Source organism: Balaenoptera musculus, chromosome 10 (assembly GCF_009873245.2).
Source record: "Balaenoptera musculus isolate JJ_BM4_2016_0621 chromosome 10, mBalMus1.pri.v3, whole genome shotgun sequence".
Lineage (NCBI taxonomy): Eukaryota > Metazoa > Chordata > Mammalia > Artiodactyla > Balaenopteridae > Balaenoptera > Balaenoptera musculus.
Window position 1 is genome coordinate 44,746,141 of NC_045794.1, and position 20,522 is coordinate 44,766,662.

A 20,522-nucleotide genomic window follows, 5' to 3' on the forward strand; every position below is an offset into this window, starting at 1 on the left:
ATCTGCCCTCACGAAGCTTACTGGCTCGTTTCAGAGAGGAGACAAACATATATAACCATCTAAGAATGATTCAACATTAATCATTGGGAGTAAAATACCCATAGTATAGTGCTTAGGATGGCCAGAGAAAAGTACAGAGGCTGGAGTAACTAGAGAGTCTTTGTGAAGGAAGTAGGATATTCAGAGGGCCTTAAAGTATCAGTAGGATTTAAACAGGCAGAGAAGAGCAGAATGAGAACTTTCCAGGTAATGAGACCAGAACGAGCAAAGGAGGAAGGGACTGTAGAGTGGGCAGAGGACTGTAAAAGGATGGCCTGGAGTAGAGCAAAAGGTTTGTGATTGGCACAGAGAGAATGAAGCTGCAGCTGTGTCATCATTTCCGCAGGCTACCTCCCTTTTCCCTAATCCCTCACTCCATCCCCTCTTCCTGTGCCTATAGGTGAAGGATGACTCCAGGGCCCTGACTTTAGGGGCGTTGACCCTGCCTCTGGCTCGCCTGCTGACTGCCCCTGAACTCACCCTGGACCAGTGGTTCCAGCTCAGCAGTTCTGGCCCAAACTCCCGGCTGTACATGAAACTGGTTATGAGGGTATGGAGGTGGAGGGGAAGGGCCCTGTGGATTCCTTGTGGTATTAAGAGTAAGGAAAGGGGATCCTCTACGATGAAATGAGCTAGTGTATCTGGAAGCATCTAGCAGACGCACAAAAAATGTTTGTTGATCTAACTGGGGGAAGACATGGTGTCTGAGTAGGGTGAGTGTGGAGTGAACCCCCCAGAGATAAGCACAGCCAAGGCAGGGACCTAGTTTCCCTGTCAGAGCCCCTGCTCTGCCCCCCCCCCACCCCCACATACCTTGCCTGCTGGTGGCTAAATGCACTGCTTTGATTTGACAATCACACTACCCTTCCCAGCTCTTGTACTTGGATTCATCAGAAGTGCGCTTCCCTGCTGTGCCTGGTACTCCTGAAGCTTGGGACCTGGACGACGAGGGCCCCCAGACAGGCAGCAGTGTGGATGCCCCACCTCGACCCAGTCACACTACTCCTGACAGTAACTTTGGGACAGAGGTAAGTCTGTATCTGGAAAGGACTGGAGTCTGTTTGCCCACCCTACGTGCGCAAAGCCTGTTTCAGGGCTGGGTCTGACAGTATTCTCTCTTTGACTGCCACCTGGTGCCGCACCTGTTCCTTTTGCAGAATGTGCTTCGGATCCATGTATTAGAGGCCCAGGACCTGATTGCCAAAGACCGTTTCTTGGGGGGATTAGTGAAGGGGAAGTCAGACCCCTATGTCAAACTAAAGCTGGGAGGACGAAGCTTCCGGAGCCGTGTTGTTCAGGAAGATCTCAATCCCCGTTGGAACGAGGTCTTTGAGGTCAGAATTGAGGGCTAGGACTCTTCCCAGTCTTGCCCCATTCCTCCCCCAGCTCTGAGTGGTCCAAAAAACTTCTGGGGTTCAGTTGATTGGGGGAGGTGTCCAGTCATTCTGAGAAGAAAAGGAAAGGATCCCATTATTTTCTCCCACTAGGTGATCGTCACATCAATTCCAGGCCAAGAGCTAGAGGTTGAAGTTTTTGACAAGGACCTGGACAAGGATGACTTTCTGGGCAGGTGAGGGGCGGGGGGCGTCCAGCGGGGAAGATGGGCTGGGCCTCTGTAGACCTTGGAGACAAAAGACTTGGCTCTTGACCATAGACCTTAATTTTAATCTTTCTCCTCTACAGGTGTAAAGTGAGCCTCACCACAGTCCTAGACAATGGCTTCCTTGATGAGGTGAGCATGGAATTAGAATCAGCAGTCTCTCCTGATCTTGATGCATGATTCATTCTCATAGTCCCTGTCCCCACACCCCCAAGTCTTAACCCTGCCCGCTTCCACAGTGGCTGACCCTGGAGGATGTCCCATCTGGCCGCCTACACTTGCGTCTGGAGCGTCTGACCCCCCGTCCCACTGCTGCTGAGTTAGAGGAGGTAAGGAAAGATGCTGGAGGAAGGAAGGGACCCAAGATGGGTCAAGGTAAACTCTTCTATGAGCTTTTAAGGCATATGCCAGGCCCCAGAGTGTCAGTTACCACTCCCCAGCTCCCATGTGTCCTTCCCCAGGTGCTGCAGGTGAACAGTTTGATCCAGACTCAGAAGAGTACAGAACTGGCGGCAGCCCTGCTCTCCGTCTACCTGGAGCGGGCTGAGGACCTACCGGTGAGATCTGCTCCCCACGCCCCATAGCTCCCTGGCCCTTCTTCTACATCCCTCAGGTTTGGATGCTCCTAGTGTATTTGGGATAGTAAATTCCAAATTCCTCTCTCCCAGGGTGGTGCTGGGGTGGGAAGAATTGTCTGTTCGAGGCCAGGAGGGTGAGGGCTGTCAAGTGATAATGAGGACATGGGCCATTGGCTGTGGATGTAATTTGTGAGGGGAGGGGCGAATCTGCCTAACTGGTCCAAATTTAAGACTAACATTCTCTCTCCAGCTCCGAAAAGGTACCAAGCCTCCCAGCCCTTATGCTACTCTTGCCGTGGGAGATACTTCTCATAAAACTAAGGTATTAGGAAATGCTGCAGGACTAAGGATGGGAGGGATGAGAGGCGTAGAGGAGAAAATGTCAACACTGATCATACCCCTCATCTCCACCAGACTGTTTCCCAAACGTCAGCCCCTGTCTGGGATGAGAGTGCCTCCTTTCTCATCAGGAAACCACACTTTGAGAGCCTGGAGTTGCAGGTACCGTAAATTCATTCTACAAACATTTTGCAGATTGCTGTCACAGGCCAGGCACTGAACCAGGCACAGGGCATTCAGAGATAAAAGATGTAGTTCTTATCTTTTTGGAGCTCACACTCTTCTTTTGGGAGAAAAATAACCAGAGAATACTTCCTGACTGATAACTGCTGAGGTAAAGGCAGTGTAGGGAAAAAAGGAGGGGTTCTAACTCAGACAAGGGAAAAGGTGAGGTAAGAAAGGCGTCCTTAGCTTAAGGGTAAATAGGCCCTGACCAAGAAAAGAAGGACAGGAAAACTCTTAAGGCTGAGAAGGGAATGGAGGAGAAAGAAGGCAAATTATACATTATAGAGGCAGGAAAGAGCAAGATCACAAAAAAATTATGCTAAGAATTTGGATTTTATCCTAAAGGCATAGGGAAACATTTGAAGGAATGAGAGGTGGCATCCAGATTTGCATCTTAGGAAGATGGTGTTGACATCAGGGTAAAAAAATGAACTGGAGGAAGGCAGCACTGGAGGCAGGTAGGTCACTTAAGAGACTGTTAGAGTAACTGAAGCAAGAACTGACAAAGGCCAGATAGTGTTTGGTGGTTATTTTGACATGGAGGGGGAAGAGGAACAAAGAACAACTACATGTTAACTCCTGGGGTTTTAGTGTGGATGGACAGATAAAGGTGCCATCGCCAACACGGGGAATGCACCGAGCAGGAGTTTTTGAAATTGAGATCTCTGAGGGCTGTCCAAGGGGAGACAGCCATCTGGAAGGTCGATCTGTGGCCCATCGTGGTGTTCCTCCCTCTCCCTCTTGTTTGAGCATCATGAGCAAGCAACAGGTAGCAGCTGTAGTCACAAGCGTGAGTGAGAGCTCTCAGGGCGTGTGTAGAGTGAAAAGAGGACAAAGGTTGGACATGCTGGGTGCTGCAACAAAAGGGCAGATGGAGGAAGAAGAGCACTGAAGTGTAGCCAGGGTGGTGGGATGCTCCCCAGGAGAGAGTGGATTCCAGAAGCCAAAAGAAGAGTGTTTCAAAAGACAGGAAGTGGTCAAATGTTACTGAGAGGTAAAATTAGGTGACTGAAAACTATTCACTGACTTTGAAAACTAGGAGGTCACTGATGACTGGAGCAACTTCAGGGGCTGGAATGGAGTAGAAACTAGATTTCAGTGGGTCGAAGGGTGACCGAAAAGTGAAGAGGTATGGGAGGTGGGGAGAGGATGGGGGAAGGTAATATAGGAGTGCTGGCTTTCTCTACATGGAGTAAGGAGTCAGATACCTTCCAAAGTTGATAGAACAGTAAGTAGAGAATTACATGAATAGAAACCAACAGAATTTCAAATAATGTGACTATTAACAACACTGGCAGAGGTAGAGAAGAGATGTAAGTGAGCTCAATTTGTCATCTTGAATAGCAGGGAATCAGTAGATATTAAAGTTGGCAAATCATGAAATAGAGATATAGACATATTAGTTAGAATTATGCCAGAACAAAGAAAATAGGAAGGGCTCATTACATTTGGAGTATGGACATGAGGATAGGATGGGCAGGAAACAATTTAATTCTATTTTTACTGTTCTTTTTTCTACCCTGTGCAGGTATTACTGGGATAATTTGTGAAAGCTTAGGAAGTAAAGATAGTACAGTCTACTCTGGTTAAGAAAGAAAGGGAAGCAGGGAAGTGGGACCAGCAGCAACTATTACCACGGCTCCCCTGCCCTTCACGAAGGAGAGTCTCTCCAAAACCACTCAAGCGTCCAAGCATTTGGACCTGGAATGCCAGGATTAAATCACTTCTCTCTCTCTTTTTTTCCCCCCCCGGCCTCGCTGTGCGGCTTGCGGGATCTTAGTTCCCCGGTTCCCCGACGAGGGATCAAACCCGGGCTCTGGCGGTGAAAGGGCCAAGTCCTAACCACTGGATCGCCAGGGAACTACCTAAATCACTTCTCTCTTGACGGCAGTCCTGTTGCTCCACAGGTTCGGGGTGAGGGGACTGGCGCATTGGGCTCGTTATCCCTGCCCCTCTCTGAGCTCCTCGTGGCTGACCAGCTCTGCTTGGACCACTGGTTTATGCTCAGCAATGGTCCAGGGCAGGTGCTACTGAGAGCACAGCTCGGGGTGAGTGCCAGGAGACAGTGGGCAAGGGGAGGGAGGGCGGGAGCAGAGGGCCGTGTCCTTCTAGCCCGAGAGCGGAAGGACTCTGCGTGCCGCTTTCTTGTCTGCCTAGATCCTGGTGTCCCAGCACTCAGGGGTGGAAGCTCACAGCCACAGCTACAGCCACAGCTCCTCATCTCTGAGCGAAGAACCGGAGCTCTGGGGGGGACTCCCTCACATCACTTCCCCAGCCCCAGAGCTCCGGCAGCGCCTAACACACAGTGACAGGTAAAGCGCTGGGACAGAACCATGGGACTCAGTCAAGGATATAAAGGATAAGCTACAGACTCCCGGGGCACTACCTCCTCCCACCGCTATCTCCATCTCTCCACAGTCCCCTTGAGGCTCCAGCCGGGCCTCTGGGCCAGGTGAAACTCACTGTTTGGTACTACAGTGAAGAACGAAAGCTGGTCGGCATCGTTCACAGTTGCCGGTGAGACTCCATCCGTCACATCCTCCAGGTTCTCCCCATCCCTCCCCTCAGGTTGCCTCATCACCTCCTTCCTCCTGTCACAGGGCCCTTCGACAAAATGGACGGGATCCCCCTGACCCCTACGTGTCACTGTTGCTACTGCCAGACAAGAACCGGGGCACCAAGAGGAAGAGCTCACAGAAGAAGAGGACCCTAAATCCTGAATTCGATGAACGGTCAGTCAGTGAGCATTCAAGTGAAGAGATGGCAGGCTCGGGAAGGGCCCCTGCCCCTAACCTCAGTCCCTCCTCAGGTTTGAGTGGGAAATGCCCCTGGATGAGGCCCTGCGGCGAAAGCTGGACGTCTCTGTGAAGTCTAGTTCCTCCTTCATGTCAAGAGAGCGTGAGCTGCTGGGGAAGGTAAGAAGAGGGCAAAGGTGGACCAGGCAAAGGTGAGAGTTAGAAGTTGCTGGTGGAAAGGCTTGTAGTCCCTATTAGGGAGTAAGCACCCTGGTGACACTACTTTACAGATGTACTTTACAGTACTTTACTACCCAATTACCTCTGCACTGGTTTGGGACCAGGAGTGTGTCAGGGTAGGACGTGGTCTTTGGAGACATCAAAAGTAACATCTCACCCCTACTATCCTCCAACACAGGTGCAGTTGGACCTCGCTGAGATAGACCTTTCCCAGGGTGCAGCCCAGTGGTGAGTGTCTGATGAGCTGGGGATGGGCCTGGATGCTTAAGTAGGAAAAATCCCAATCATAGGAGGGAAAAAGGATGTAACCCAAGCTGAGAACCAGTGATCCTCTGAAGTACAAGAGCCCTCAGATCTTGTCTCATTTATAAGAGGACACAGAAGTCATCTTTCTACCTGAGCCCTCTCTGCTTGTTCCCACAGGTATGACCTCATGGATGACAAGGACAAGGGCAGCTCCTAGGAGCCAGAGATTACCAGCCTGACTGCTCTGTCTCCTTGCCTCGCCTCTCGCTGCATCACCGCCTCAATGTGATGAGCCTAAAGGTTGGGGCCCGAGGGCAGAGCCTGTACCCCTCAGCCCTCTCACCTCCCAGGCCCATGCTAGGGCCTTTGCGTGACCAAAGAGGAGGACCGTATGTTACCCTTTACTGCACGGCCTTTATCCTTCTGGGCTTCTGCGGCAGGGATGTGAGCTGGCTATTTCCTGCTCTGCCTGCACATTCTCCTTTCCGCCCAGCTCCTCAGGGCCTTCTGTGTCTGTGCCTGGCCACTGGCAGCACTGGCAGTGGCATTAGCTCATGCCAAATACAGCTTTTTGAAAAACCTTTTTTTCTCCTTCTTCCCAAACAGCAGTCAGGGTGGGTGGAAAGGCTAACCACGCCAGCTGAGAGCCTCTTGGACTACTGCATGCAGCAAATGTACAGCCACCCAAACCCCATGTCCAGTTCTATACCCACTTTCCTCGAGCCTGTCCTGAAAATTACACCTGCTATGTTGACTAGGGCCAGCCAGTCTCTTGAATCACTCTGGGAACAGTAGATTCCATCAAAGCCTGCAGGTAGCCAATATCAGTCTTGGTGTGGGGCCTCTAGCTGGTGCCATCCAGGGGGCTTTGGAGGACCCAGGACAGCAGGGCCAATTTTTTGTCCAGGTGCCTAGGCTGTTAACTCACTGACTAGAACTGAATCTCTTAGCTTTGTACCAACTCTGCCAATCCACTGTATCTTACATTAAACGTTATACTCAAATCATCTGTGGCTCTTTTCCTTAAGGGCAGAGAATACAGCCTACCCATCAGGTGTTTATTCCAAGTGTCAAAAGCCTTTATTCAGTTCACAAATGATGTCTGTTTATATTTTTATCAACTGATTATCAGTTTATTAAAAAAGTTGATTTAAACATCTGCCATGGTGACTTCAACCTCGACTCCTGGCTCAATACTGATGGAAGTAATCTTATTAACAATTGCAGAAGGACTGTGCATGCCAGTGAGTCGCTGTGGCTCCTCATCTGAAAAATGATCCCAAGTCCTAGAACCTTCACCACAGGAATTTTCCTTGTAGTTATCCTCACAGTCTTGGTGGGCATCCGTCCTTTCCCTTTGAGAGTCTTTTCCTTTGCGCCTCTGATCAAGTCGGCACATACCTTCTCCAAAGACATTACGCTGCAGCTGCTTAGCGTAATTCTAAGTCAGTCAGTGAATCTCCACCTCTGGTTCTCAGAGTCTCTCTTTAAGAGCCAGGCCGTGGTGCAGCTTCCTGACCGACTTGTTCCTCCGTGAGAGCAAACAGTGGTGAGGCAGGCGCAGGTGAACCCGAGCTCCCTGCAGCTGAGACTGCTTCTTAGAGATTGAGTCAAGTTCATTAGTGGTCAGAACCTACTGTGGTTGCAGCCACCAAGATTGTTGGTAGCACTGAGGGTGGTCAAGGGACCTGTGTGAATTAATTAGCTGCTATTGAGTTTCTGGTGAGATTCATTCCCAGTCACAGTGGTGAAGTCTGTTACCGATTATCATCCTCTGGGCTTTCCAGGGAAAGGATTCCTAAACCTGGTGAACTTGGAAGCTCTGTGCCACAGCACAGGGTCACAGAGTATCAGTGGCATGTTCAGCCACATCCAAAAGGGCTTAAGGCCCCACCCAATCCGCAGCTACGTGAGAAGTATTTTATACCCATTCAGAGCTGCTCACCCTGAACTCAGCTCCTTTCGGGACCCTTCCTGGAATGCAAGCTAGAAAAGCTGTGCCCTATCCCTTCTAATTACCACGTGAAGGGAGAGCGAGATGGAGGAAGAGTGAACTACTGAAAACTGAGTCACTGGAATAGAAACTTGGAGATTCCATAACTGCCTCAGGGGGGCTTTATCATCTTCTCTGGAACTTAAGATGCTGTCCACTGGGAGAAGAGGAAAGGCTCAAGGGAAAGAACTAAACTCAGCTTCCAAGGAGTTGTCAAAATCCACCTTAGCAAAAGCTGAATTTAAACTCTATGCCATAGGGACTTCCCTGGTGGCACAGTGGTTAAGAATCCGCCTGCCAATGCAGGGGACACGGGCTCGATCCCTGGTCCAGGCAGATCCCACATGCTGCAGATCAAGTAAGCCCGTGCGCCACAACTACTGAAGCCCGCGCCCTCTAGGGCCCCCGTGCCACAACCACTGAAGCCCGTGTGCCCAGAGCCCGTGCTCCATGACAAGAGAAGCCACTGCAATGAGAAGCCTGCGCACCACAACGAAGAGTAGCCCCAGCTCGCCGCACCTATAGAAAGCCCGTGCGCAGCAACGAAGACCCAACACAGCCAAAAATATATATATAAATAAATAAAAGAAACTTTATTAAAAAAATAAAAATAAACTCTATGCCATCAACTAACTCAGCTCCTAATTTTTTTTCCCAATAACTCCTTGGTACTCACTGCTGGTTCTTCTGCCATCTCTACTTCCTTCCCATCAACTTAAGAGCCTTGGCCGTGAGCAAGAAGTCTCTGTTGCCCTTCCCCAGACCCAAAAACTGAAGGGGTGAAAACCCCCAAAACACAGGGCAGAGGAACTTATATTTCTAAGGTCTCTCGTTTTATTATTCAATACTGGGCATGTAGCCCAAGGCCTGCTGTTCTAGCTGGCTTCAGAGATCTTGCAATGTGTGATTTTAAGAAGCACTCTTTACCTAGTTCATCATTTCCAAGTAATTACAATTCCAGAAAACTAAAGGACATGGCACAAATTCTTCCATCCCAGAAGGGTCCCTACTCTTTCCCAACCTTTTCAAGTTCAGGATACATAACAGAAGAAGTACTGATCTACATATTAAATACAAGATGAGACACAACTCAGTATACTGTTGCTCTTACACAAAGATGAAGTAAACTAAGGGTCATTAATCACAGGAATTAAACAAATGCTAATTTGTTATTTCTCAAACAGCTGGTCTTTGACACTGGCACATGATGCCTACCTCTTCCAGAGAAAGGCAGAGATGATGGCATATGGGTACATTGTCACTGATGTTTACAAATACTGCCCTCTTGGAATGTGGCTTTATTGGCCCAAACAACATGCTGTAGTTAACTGGGTGTGGCAACACATTTGTCTACCCGCCATTTGCCCCTCTTCCCTACATACAGAACCCCAGAGCATTCTTAGTGGCAGTGTGCCAGCCCCAAGGGATTAATCACAATCCTCTTTGCTAGATGCTCACTTTCCCAGCCTCCACTGCAACTCAGAGTGGCTCTATGACCCAGCTCTGGTCAATAAGATGTAAGAGGAAGTCACCTGGGGACGGAGCGTCAACAGAAGAAAGCCCTCGTTGCTCCCTTCCTTTCTGCTTGGGTCATTAGTGGGAAGATGTGATGCCTGGAGCTGCAGCAGCTTTCTTTAAGGCCTGAGGTCACTAACACAAGGAAGAAAAGCTAACATGATTACATGGATACATATTTTATAAATTAGAGGTATATTATAACCTGCTTTTTTCACTTAACACACAAGCATTTTTACACTTCATTAAATATTCCTTGAAAATATAATTTATAATGGTCACAATGTATACAGTTCCTTAGAATGACTGCCCCATAGTTTAACTGATTCTCTATTGTCAGAAATGAAGGTAGTTCTGCTTTGCTATTCACTGTGGGAACACAAAAGTATACACATCTCAAATGATTTCCTTAGGATAAGTATAATTGGTGGGTCAACTTATGTACTTTAATGACTATTTTTTTTTTTTGGCCACGCCACGTGGCTTGTGGGATCTTAGTTCCCCAACTGGGGATTGAACCCGGGCCCTCAGCACTGAAAGTGCAGAGTCCTAACCACTGGACCACCAGGGAATTCCCTAACGACTTTTATTTTATTTTTTTTAATTTTTTAATTTTAATTTTTTTTTATTTTTGGCTGCGTTGGGTCTTCATTGCTGCGCACAGGCTTTCTCTAGTTGCGTCAAGCAGGGGCTACTCTTCGTTGCGGTGGGCAGCCTTCTCATTGCAGTGGCTTCCCTTGTTGCGGAGCACAGGCTCTAGGCGTGCGGGCTTCAGCAGTTGTGGCATGCGGGCTCAGTAGTTGTGGCTCGTGGGCTCTAGACCGCAGGCTCAGTAGTTGTGGCACACGGAAGTCCCCTAACGACTTTCAGTACCGTCTTCCAAAATACATTCTAAGGAAATTATATGAATTCTCTACTCCCACCAGCATTACACAAAAATGTTTTCCTATATTCTCTCTTGGATATTTATTACAAGTTAAAAAATCTTTGCCAAATGATGGGCAAAATTTTGCCTAGTTTTACAGATTTTCCTGTCTCTTCCCTCACTATCAGATTACCAATGGTCATTTCTTGGTGAAATTAGTAAGCTTTCTCTCCAGTAGCAGTCCCCCTACCTGTCAATTTTCTAATCTTGGGCAGGAATTCAGAAAACATTTGTGGAGCATTGCACTAGGAAGGTACTACTGAAATGTAAAGGTAAGACTGCCCTAAAGAACTAAAAACCAATCTGACACCCAAAGCAAAGGCAACAAAAGCAAAAATAAACAAGTGGGACTACATCAAACTAAAAAATTTCTGTATAGCAAAAGAAACAATGAACCTACTGAATGGGAGAAAATATTTGCAAATCACTTATCGGATAAGGGATTGATATCCAAAATATATAAAGAACTCAAACAACTCAAAAGCAAAAAACCACAAATAACCTGTTTAAAAAAATGGACATAAGATCTGAATAGACATTTTTCCAAAGAAGACATACAGATGGCCAATAGGTACATGAAAAGGTGCTCAACATCACTAATCATCGGGGAAATGCAAATCAAAACCACAATGAGATATCACCTCATACCTGTTAGAATGACTATTATCAAAAAGACAGGACTTCCCTGGTGGTGCAGTGGTTAAGAATCCACCTGCCAATGCAGAAGACATGGGTTCGATCCCTGGTCCAGGAAGATCCCACATGCCGCGGAGCAACTAAGCCTGTGCGCCACAACTACTGAGCCTGCGTGCCACAACTACTTAAGCCCACGCGCCTAGAGCCCATGCTCTGCAACAAGAGAAGCCACCGCAATTAGAAGCCCGCACACCGCCAGGAAGAGTGACTCCCGCTCGCTGCAACTAGAGAAAGCCCGCGTGCAGCAACAAAGACCCAACGCAGCCAAAAAAACAAAAACAAAAAACAAACAATGATGCCACAACTAAGAGGTGGTGCAGCTAAAATAAACAAATAAATATATTTTTTACAAAGCTAGAAAGTCAGATGCCATAACCACTTCCACTTGGCAAACTGCCAAAAGGCAGCCATAAAGGAAAGGAGGAGGAGTAAAAAAATCGGATAAACCACATCTTCGAAATCAACTTCTGTGTAAGTGATGAAAGACACTAAAAGGCATCTGTTATGCCCTCACCCAGTCTTGTAACCAACCATATTACACAACCCATTTCTGTTCTTCCAAGCTTTCCCCAACCAGCAAACATCACTTCTGCACTGCCCATAAAGTTAACTTATGCCTCACCTTTCTGACCTCCCGAGGGTTTTCTACTCTGACCCACTGCCTGCAGGCCCATGCAAGCCCCAATGTCCAGCAAGGTATGCCGCCAGGGCATTTACTGATCCAGCAAGTGAAGTTGGGCCTGCCTGGGCTGGTTCCCTCCCGACACAGATGAGACCTTTGATGAACATCTGGGGGATGTACAACACAAGGAATATAACCAATATTTATAATAACTATAAATGGAGTATAACCTTTAAAAACTGTGAATCACTGTTGTACACCTGAAACTTCTGTAATACTGTACAACTATACCTCAATTTAAAAAAACAAAACAAAAAACAGATCTAAAAAACAAACAGCCATCTCCAGAAAAGAGATGTCCGATGCTGGGAAGAGATGTCTTAGAGTCAAGGGCTGGAGAACCCAGTCCTCCACTCCAAGGAGACCTGTGAGGAACCGACGAGGTGGCTGGCGCATACGCGGCGCAAAATGGAGAAATCTCAACTTAGAGACTGGGGCAGGTGACCCGGCTTAATTCCAAAATTTAACATTTACTTCAACTACCAGTTCATTTCAAAAACTGTTCCAAGTCACTGTTCCAACTCACACGGCAACTCAACAGCTTCTGTTCTCTTTCTACCAAACCGCAAGAGGAAACTAGAGACCGCACCACTCTGCCCCGGGCAGTAAATGCTTCCTACTATTTGACCTCCATCCGGCCGGCTGCAACTGCAGCCTTTCCCCTCGTTCTGCGTTCTCACCAGTGGATTCAGGAAAATATCCCCGCCCACACTAAACGCGCAACGCAGGCCTGAGCAAGGGAGATATCCTGAGGGACCGCGCGTGGTTTTAGGGTCAGGGAAGAGGATTGTAAAGTGCTCATTGCCTTTCGGTTCCGGGACAAGAATCACGTCCCAAAGATCGTGAGTCGCCAACCGCCGCCGTGGGCCGGAAGTCACTGCGCCGGCGTCCGCCCTGCTCTGTAGGGCGGAGTTTCCCGTGAGCCCGCGGGCGCGCGAGGACTACGACTCCCGGCATGCTCAGAGGCCACGGGAATTAACCCTTCAGGGTCCGCGGCTGCCCTGCGCCCCGCCTCCGCCCCTTACCTGGACCCCGCAGGGTGAGTTTTGGGGCGCTGGGGAGGGACTCTTTCCTTTATTTAAGGCTTAGGGGTGTGTGTGCGTGTGTGTGTGTGTGTGTGTGTGTGTGTGTGTGGTGTAGTCCCGGCTGGAGGAATGATTCTGACTTTCCTAAAATGAGACAATTTGCAGTAATGATACTCAAATGCTTTTTTTGCGAGTGGGAGACCCAGCATCAACTCTCTGAATCTCAGGGCCTAAGAGGAATCACTACTATCTTCCTCAGAATGCTATCTAAATCGTCTCCTTCTTTACTCCCAGAACAAAAGTAACCAGCAACCCATCACCTCTTCTGTACGCCCCCCATCGACTTCCACCCTTCCCCAGCGCCCCCAGCAAGGTTTGTAACCTGGCTACCGAGTCAGGGTTTTATTATCCCTCCGGTTGGGTGTGAGTACTCATGGAGCCCAGGGGACCTCTCATATCCCTTTGGATTGAGATTTTAGAAATTAGGCCCTTTGCCTCTCAGAGCCTGCCCTTCCCCCCAGGTGCCACCACGGAGTCCCTGCAGGTTCAGCAGGCACCCTACCTTTGTCTGACTTGAATGACCATAGGCTTGTGGACAAGGGTTCCTTCCTTGATCCTTGCCTCCATCCCCACCTCTAAAACAACACTGGGCACAGGGGACAATGAGGGGAGTGGGGGTGTCACACTCTTCTATTGCTATTCTTTCTCTATATTGTGCACAGTTCCAGTTCTGGGCTGGGAGGGAGGGGGTTAGGGACTTGAGGTATTGAGGATTATTCGGCCGTGGGGTCAACTACCCTGCTCCTCATCCATGGTAAGAGGGAAATGGAAGGGCTGCTTGTTTTCTTCTCCTTTCACTACTCCCAGACTCCACTTGAACAATCCCAGTTCACAAGGCCCCCATCCCTGCCTCAGCCTTCAAGAGTCTAAAGCTGCTAGGAAAAAGGGCTATTCTGAGTCAGGGGGTTGGGGGCCTGAAACGCCTGGATGCCCTTCTTTGCCTCATCCCTATTTCAGTGTTTGTCACATCCCTATTTCAGTGTTTGTCACTGGCAAGCATCCTATCCTCACCCTGGAGGTTAACTGCCCCATTCTGGGCAGTCTCTGGCCTCCTCCTCCTCCCCCTCCCCCCAAAGGGGCCATTGTTCTGGTCAGCATTTGGGGCGGGGTAGACAGAAGGGAGAAGACCTTGGGGCAGGAGTCCTGAACCGTAGGAGGCCAGGGGAGTGAGGGCAGGCCGTCATATCTCTTCTCTATCTCACCCTCCCCAGAGCCAACTGGCTCCCTGCCCCTGCCCCCGCCCCTTGACATCCCAGACTCCCTGGCTATTTAAACAGAGATGGGTGCCCCCATCAGCACACTGTCCTTTGGCCACCGGACATCATGCCTCCCAAGAAGGATGTTCCCGTGAAGAAACCAGCAGGACCCTCTATCCCCAAGCCTGCTGCCAAGCCAGCAGTAGGGGCCCCTCCAGCCAAGACCAAGGCTGAGCCAGTGCCAGCACCAGTGCCAGCTGTCCCTCCAACCCCTGAGAAAACTGCGAAAACCCAGGAGCCCCCCATCGATCTCTCCAAAGTGGTGGTGAGTCCCTGGAAAATGAGAAAAGAATTTGGAGGGGGTGGTACAAGGGTGGGATACAGCCTAGGGGACTAGGGGTATCTAGAAGGTAGGGAATCGGTAAGCACTGGATAACAGTGGGGCTTTCTCTTAGTACCCCATTTAGAAGCATCCAGGCTTATGACCCTGCTGTTGTCTTTGTTGTCATGTGTGTGTATGTACACACCCACACACCCCCCACCTTCTCACCTACCCTCCTGCTGGAGGCAGGGCCTGTAAGATGGGGAACATCTGGGTTCTGAGGACAGTTTCAAGGTGAAGGGAGGGAGCTGCTGCCTGTGCCTGGCTGACTATTCAGCACTAAAGGCCACAGCTCTGAACCCCAGGAGGGAAGGCTGAAGAGGACAGACTTGTTAGACAATCACAGCTGGGGGCCAGGGGTAAATTTAGCTTTTGTTCAGCCCCCAGTTATGTGAGGGATGCAGGGCTCAGGGCAGTAGAGGGAGGGGAACAGGTGGCATGGGATTAACCCTGTTCCCTGGAAACCCTCCCCCCAATAATTCCTCCTCTTGGGATTCTCCCAAGGTCTGGAGCTGGGAATGGGACTGAGGTGGCTGGGCTCCCAGCCTGGTCCCTTTGGGCCCCTCCCCAGAAGTGGCTGCCAGTTGGTCGGGAGGAGTGCTGGAGAGGGATTGAATGAGCCCTGTCATCTCTCCTCACCTGCTCTTTTCTTCCACAGATCGAGTTTAACAAGGACCAGCTGGAGGGTGAGGCGAAGCCCCTGAGCCCACTGTCCATCCCAAGTCCCTCTTCAGATCCTCCTTCTATTCCCCTAACTCCATTCCCGACCTTGAAAACTCCCACACTAGTACTCTTTGTGTTCCCTGTTCTGCTCAGCTCAAGCACATAGTTTCTGAATCTCCTTTCTCCTGGTGGTGATGGGACCCCTTGTCAACACTGACCCCTCCTTATACTTCAGAGTTCAAGGAGGCCTTCGAGCTGTTTGACCGAGTAGGGGATGGCAAGATCCAGTACAGCCAGTGTGGGGACGTGATGAGGGCCCTGGGCCAGAACCCCACCAACGCCGAGGTGCTCAGGGTCCTGGGGAACCCCAAGAGTGATGGTGAGGGGACCTCTGTGACAATGCGGGTTTTCAGTTTGGTGGTGGAACCGAGGAATGTTGGTAAGGTGACAAAAAATGCTGAGGTGGGTCCCAGGACTTTAGAAACTGTCAAACCCAGGGGCAGAAAAGCATCGTGAATGTTGAACGGATAAAACCCTTCATGGTGGGTATGGGAGCTGGGTCCTGGGTGACACTACAGTGACCTCTCCTTCACTTCTCTGATCTCCAGAGCTAAAGTCCCGGCGTGTGGACTTTGAGACTTTCCTGCCCATGCTCCAGGCAGTGGCCAAGAACCGGGACCAAGGCACATACCAGGACTACCTGGAGGGGCTTCGGGTGTTTGACAAAGAGGCGAATGGCAAAGTCATGGGAGCAGAGCTCAGACATGTCCTCACCACCCTGGGTGAGGCAGGGACCAGAACTCCCGTGGGGTTGAGAGGAGGGGGTGAACTAAGAAGAAGGTTGGCTAAGTAGGCAGAGCCAGGGAGGGATTACTTTCCTGTAGGTCATGGGCAGGAGACTGAGAAGGTCAGAGGCTTGGGTACAATCTGAAGGTCTTCCTCCTGCGGAGGCTAAAGTGTGTGGGCTGCAGATGCCTCCCAAAGGGCAGAGGAAAGGGGATGAGGTGGGAGATTTGAGTTTCGGTTTTGGAAGAGATGGTCGTACTCTATGATATGGTATGTCTCTTAATCCTCTGGAATTCAGTTTCCTTATCGGTCAAAGCTTTCACCGGGTGTAATTGAGGTGAAACGGAAAGCAAGATTCAGGGACACATTCAAGGCATGCTCATTACAGGGAGAGGATTCTCTTGGGGGACTGTTGCTGTGGGCAAGTCTCCAGGGTGGAAGAAGAGGAGGTACCACTCAGAAGAAAGAGGCCTAGGTTGATGAGGGAGGGAAGGCAGGGGCTAAAACGCTGTGTCTGGGGCTCAGGAGAGAAGATGAGTGAAGAAGAGGTGGAGGCAGTTCTGGCAGGACATGAGGACAGCAACGGCTGCATCAACTATGAAGGTGAGGGGCCAGAGGAGCAGAAGGGACAGGGGAAGGGGGGAGGCAGGAAGTTAGAGATATGTGGGTGAGGCACCCTGGGACCCGTATTATCTAAAGTCAGGTGGATCATCATCAGGCCAGCTTCTGCAGCCCCTCTTGCCTCCTCTCTCTGCAGCCTTCCTGAAGCACATCCTAAGCGTCTGAGCTCCACAGGTAGGGCCCTCCCACTTCGCCTTGAGAGGCAAGCCTCCTTCCCTTCCCTCAGCCAGGGTGGAAAAGCAGGGAAGTACGTCTGCATGTCCTGCTGCGCGAGAGCGCCAGGATTTGGCAACTTTTCATCTTTTTCCACAGGTGCAGTGGGGTCGGACACTGCCCCCCGACCCCGTTCTCCCGCAGGCGAAAGCAAGTTCCTGCCACTAGGAGGCTATTGTTTCAAAATAAAGAGACGGTTCCTCCCTTGGTCTCCGACTCTTGCTTTCTTTATAGGTGGGGGAGGGAAGGAAGGAAAGGGAGGGCTCTCTTCTCCCCCCACCCCTCCCCAATCCGACATCCTCTAACTTTCTTGCTTCTCGGAGGAGCAGATTCCTTGCGCCCCACTCCACCCTCTTCTGCAGTTTCTGTGCCCCAGATAGGGCTATTCTGGAGAAATGAACAGCAGTGGGCCCCGCCCACCTCATTACTAATATAGCAGCGTCATCTGCATAAGCCCGGGCCAGGATTCCTATTGGCTGGGTCGGCTGGGGGTGACGTCATTGGGACGTACTAAGACTAGGGTTGGGCCAGGAACCGGAGCCATTACTGCAGGAAAAGGTCCCGCAGAGCTGAGCAGTCAAGATGGTGGGGCCCAGCGCTGGGAGGATGAGCGGGATTTGGGGCGAGAGGCGGGAAGCCGGGGATAGGGGGCGGGGAGAAGGCAAAAGGTAGGGGGTAAAGGAACCTGAGGGCTTCAAAGGTTGGAGGTGGGGTTGGAGTGTCGGGGATCCTGTCCTGCTGGGAAGCGGGTCCCCAGCATGGAACGGGAGTTTGTGGTTCAGAGTTCTTGGGACTGGGATAGAAGCTTGGGGGATTGGAGTTAAGATGCTGACCGCTCCCTCTTCTCTGAGCAGTGTGACTTCACCGAGGACCAGACCGCAGGTAGGTAATCTGACCCCTATTGAGGTCATGCTTAGGGGAGAGGGACACTCCCTCTAGCACCCTCCAGCCACCCGTCTTCTCTTCAGCACCCCCAGGGGAGTACCTAGTGGATTCCCTTCTCCCGTCCTTCTGGATCTTCCATTTTCTTTTCTCACTCTTTCTTCCTCCCTTCCCTTGTACTCTAGATCTGAGCCCCAAGCACTGGGTGAGTTTTAGGTGGTGTGGGCATGTGAAACGACTTGGTCACTAATGCCTGTTGTGTGTGGGGCTTGGGGACTGTGTATTAAGCTGCCTGTGCTCCTCTGTTCCTTAGTCAGCTACTTCTGCTTCTTTGCTCCTCCTGTGATAACTTTTCCCCTCCCCCAGCTTGGAATTGTGAAGGCTGTAGACAGCAGTGACCTGTTACTTTGTGAAAATGGAACAGGGGAGTTTGCTGAGGATACTTCTTTGTAGCTGAACTCTCTGAAAGGTCTCTGTACTGGAGGGGTGGGAAGTGGCAGGCTGGGATGACCCCAGTCCCAGGCTGCTGCTCCCACTTCCTTATAAGGACAGGGCCCAGACAGGGCGGTGGCAAATCCCTGCCCTGAGTAGTGAGGTGAGGAGGCTGGGCAGGCTGCTGCAGGCAGAGGGTATGTAAATGGCTGGTACCTCTGCCAAGGGGAGGAAGGCCGGGTCTTTATGTGGGACACCTGAGTCGGAGGAAGGGCCGCTGGATCCCTCTTAGAGGGTTTGGGTGCACAGCGGTATAAATATCTGGTTTCCTCAGCATGATCAAAGTGGAATGGGCTGCAGGGGCTGTAAGGGAGGGTTTGGGTCAACCCCCACGTGCCCACTGCTGATGTTTCTCTGAATCCTCAGAGTTCAAGGAGGCCTTCCAGCTGTTTGACCGAACAGGGGATGGCAAGATCCTGTACAGCCAGTGTGGGGACGTGATGAGGGCCCTGGGCCAGAACCCCACCAACGCCGAGGTGCTCAAGGTCCTGGGGAACCCCAAGAGTGATGGTGAGGGTCCTTAAGAATAACTCTGCAGTGTGGTAGTGGGTCTGCAGTCTTCAGCTAATAGCTTCGCTTTATCTTCCTAGGCCTTGAACTCAAGCAGCTCTTGTCTAGCAAATCCCACAGATAGATTTCTCCTGCCTTGAGTGGGAACCCCATAATCCCCAGTCCTGAGAATGCATGTGACTTTGCTTCCACCTCCTTTATGGCAGAGATGAACGTGAAGGTGCTGGACTTTGAGCACTTCCTGCCCATGCTGCAGACTGTGGCCAAGAACAAGGACCAGGGCACCTATGAGGACTACGTTGAAGGCCTTCGGGTGTTTGACAAGGAAGGGAACGGCACCGTCATGGGTGCTGAGATCCGGCATGTTCTTGTCACACTGGGTAAGGCTCTGCCCTTCCTTCTTGAGCTGAGGTGCCACCTGATAGACCTCATGTGTCACCCAATTCCAGAACGCTCACTCTTTCTCCCCCTCTGCAGGTGAGAAGATGACAGAGGAAGAAGTAGAGATGCTGGTGGCAGGGCATGAGGACAGCAATGGTTGTATCAACTATGAAGGTGAGGGACTAACTGGGGTCTCACGGAGGAAGCAGCCATACAGGGCAGGTCAAGCACAGCATTTGGGGCTTTCCCTGTCCCTGGATTCAGGCTCCAAAAAGTGCCAAGAGGCAAGGGGCAGGGCCCAGCCCAGCCCAGGAGTGGGAGGCCAGGGGGGGTGTGACAGGAAAGGAAGGGCTCATGTGGCATGAAGGGTGGGAAAGGGATGGGAAGTAAAATAAATGGATGTCTAATCCCTCGCCGCCTGACCCCTTCACCCCATGTCTGTGTCTTGTCTTCACCATTAATGTCTCTTCCTTCCTGCAGCGTTTGTGAGGCATATCCTGTCGGGGTGACGGGCCCATGGGGCGGGTACGGCTCCTCCCAGCCCCCCTTCTCTAGTTGACCTCCCCAGTGTTTTTCTTCCCAGCCTTTGCTCTCTAGCCCCTGCCCTTCCCCTACTACCATCTGACTTCCTCCTGGCATGTCTCTGCATGGAGCTGACTGGGGAGGGGAGGGGTTCCTCAAAGAGGAAGACAGCCTGGGGGTGTGGTACCTCCTTCTCTCCTAGAATGGGCTCTGAGGTTTTGCTTCTTAGGGCGCTGGTGTCTGGGAACTCACACCGGCCTATCCCAGTCTTGCTTCATGGTCATCCTTTAGCCTGGGAGCACGGGCAGTTGGCATAGGGGGCTGGGTTGCCTGTCCCACTGTGCTACTGTAGCTGAAGTCTCTTCCCCGTCCTTCTGCTGGGCAGCTCGGAGGTACCCTAACCCAAAACTCTGTCTTCTCCTCCCGCCAATGGCTGACAGTAGCTGTAGGTGTAGTTGAGAACTCTTCTGCCTCTGCTGTGTTCTTGCTGCTCAGGGTGGGGTGGGGAAATAACAGCTGGTGGGAGGGGAGCCGGGGGCTGAGAGGACTGGTCAGACTCAAGGTGGCCCCTCTGCAAACTGACCCCAAGGTTGGTTGCTGTGGGCACGTTCCTTCTTAGGCTACCTTTGTGGTCTTGTGGTCTCCTGGCCCCTGGTGGACCCCTCCCCTTGGCCCTGCTCCCTGGATCACCCCCTCTCCTTTCCGCAGAGCTCGTCCGCATGGTGCTGAATGGCTGAAGACAGTCCCAGTGTGCACGGAAACCACGCCTTCCCTGTGGGAGACTGTGTATGTAGCCCCGGAGGCCTCCTAGGTGCTCTTGTCACAGTATTTTTCCCAGATTGTCTCTCTTGGATGATGTTTGCCATCAGCATTCACCAAATAAACTTGCTCTCTGCCCTACATGCGGTTCTGCTTTCCTTCCTGAGCAGGGTGAAGGGGAGGACAGTCGGGGGTCAATGGACCAGAGGCTGGGGAA

General features: G+C 51.0%; 3 protein-coding genes and 1 long non-coding RNA gene across 14 annotated transcripts in view; 3 read left to right on the plus strand and 1 right to left on the minus strand.

The window, feature by feature from the left end:
- Positions 1-7,157, plus strand: part of ESYT1 (extended synaptotagmin 1) — a 24,235-nt gene extending 17,078 nt beyond the window's left edge. For 4 of the 5 annotated variants that reach the window (XM_036864968.1, XM_036864967.1, XM_036864969.1 and 1 more), the window contains 16 exons: positions 440-589; positions 912-1,067; positions 1,197-1,373; positions 1,527-1,609; positions 1,723-1,771; positions 1,879-1,968; positions 2,101-2,196; positions 2,468-2,539; positions 2,632-2,718; positions 4,689-4,829; positions 4,939-5,093; positions 5,200-5,298; positions 5,382-5,513; positions 5,591-5,696; positions 5,935-5,984; positions 6,180-7,009. In XM_036864968.1, coding sequence (XP_036720863.1) covers positions 440-589; positions 912-1,067; positions 1,197-1,373; positions 1,527-1,609; positions 1,723-1,771; positions 1,879-1,968; positions 2,101-2,196; positions 2,468-2,539; positions 2,632-2,718; positions 4,689-4,829; positions 4,939-5,093; positions 5,200-5,298; positions 5,382-5,513; positions 5,591-5,696; positions 5,935-5,984; positions 6,180-6,219 — 1,683 coding nt within the window. In that variant the 3' untranslated portion in view covers positions 6,220-7,009. Of the gene's footprint in view, positions 1-439; positions 590-911; positions 1,068-1,196; positions 1,374-1,526; positions 1,610-1,722; positions 1,772-1,878; positions 1,969-2,100; positions 2,197-2,467; positions 2,540-2,631; positions 2,719-4,688; positions 4,830-4,938; positions 5,094-5,199; positions 5,299-5,381; positions 5,514-5,590; positions 5,697-5,934; positions 5,985-6,179 lie in introns of all 5 variants that reach the window. The other variant, XM_036864966.1, reaches the window with a different exon arrangement.
- Positions 1,350-12,601, minus strand: LOC118901647. Of its 2 annotated transcripts, none has more exons than XR_005021429.1 (3): positions 12,494-12,601; positions 9,528-9,645; positions 1,350-1,484 (listed from the first exon to the last, which is right to left on the minus strand). It is a non-coding gene; the product is annotated as an uncharacterized LOC118901647 (long non-coding RNA). The 2 variants fall into 2 exon arrangements; XR_005021428.1 differs by lacking the exon at positions 12,494-12,601 and adding an exon at positions 12,340-12,479.
- Positions 12,602-12,753: 152 nt separating this feature from the next.
- On the plus strand, positions 12,754-16,968 carry MYL6B (myosin light chain 6B). Of its 4 annotated transcripts, none has more exons than XM_036864981.1 (9): positions 12,754-12,852; positions 13,133-13,211; positions 14,176-14,419; positions 15,135-15,162; positions 15,375-15,518; positions 15,748-15,921; positions 16,451-16,528; positions 16,683-16,720; positions 16,859-16,968. In XM_036864981.1, exons 3-8 carry the CDS (start codon positions 14,222-14,224, stop codon positions 16,709-16,711), a joined length of 651 nt encoding a protein of 216 aa, XP_036720876.1. In that variant the 5' UTR covers positions 12,754-12,852; positions 13,133-13,211; positions 14,176-14,221; the 3' UTR covers positions 16,712-16,720; positions 16,859-16,968. The 4 variants fall into 4 exon arrangements, with proteins under 4 accessions (XP_036720876.1, XP_036720878.1, XP_036720877.1 ...); XM_036864983.1 differs by having other exon boundaries at positions 14,195-14,419; XM_036864982.1 differs by lacking the exon at positions 13,133-13,211 and having other exon boundaries at positions 12,759-12,852.
- Positions 16,969-17,251: 283 nt separating this feature from the next.
- MYL6 (myosin light chain 6) lies at positions 17,252-20,446 on the plus strand. Of its 3 annotated transcripts, XM_036864992.1 has the most exons (7): positions 17,252-17,344; positions 17,614-17,641; positions 18,500-18,643; positions 18,850-19,023; positions 19,121-19,198; positions 19,505-19,549; positions 20,255-20,446. In XM_036864992.1, the coding sequence occupies exons 1-6, from the start codon at positions 17,342-17,344 to the stop codon at positions 19,531-19,533; spliced, it is 456 nt and encodes a 151-aa protein (XP_036720887.1). In that variant the 5' UTR covers positions 17,252-17,341; the 3' UTR covers positions 19,534-19,549; positions 20,255-20,446. The 3 variants fall into 3 exon arrangements, with proteins under 3 accessions (XP_036720887.1, XP_036720886.1, XP_036720888.1); XM_036864991.1 differs by lacking the exon at positions 19,505-19,549; XM_036864993.1 differs by lacking the exons at positions 17,252-17,344; positions 17,614-17,641; positions 19,505-19,549 and adding an exon at positions 17,823-17,846.
- Positions 20,447-20,522: the final 76 nt, after the last annotated feature.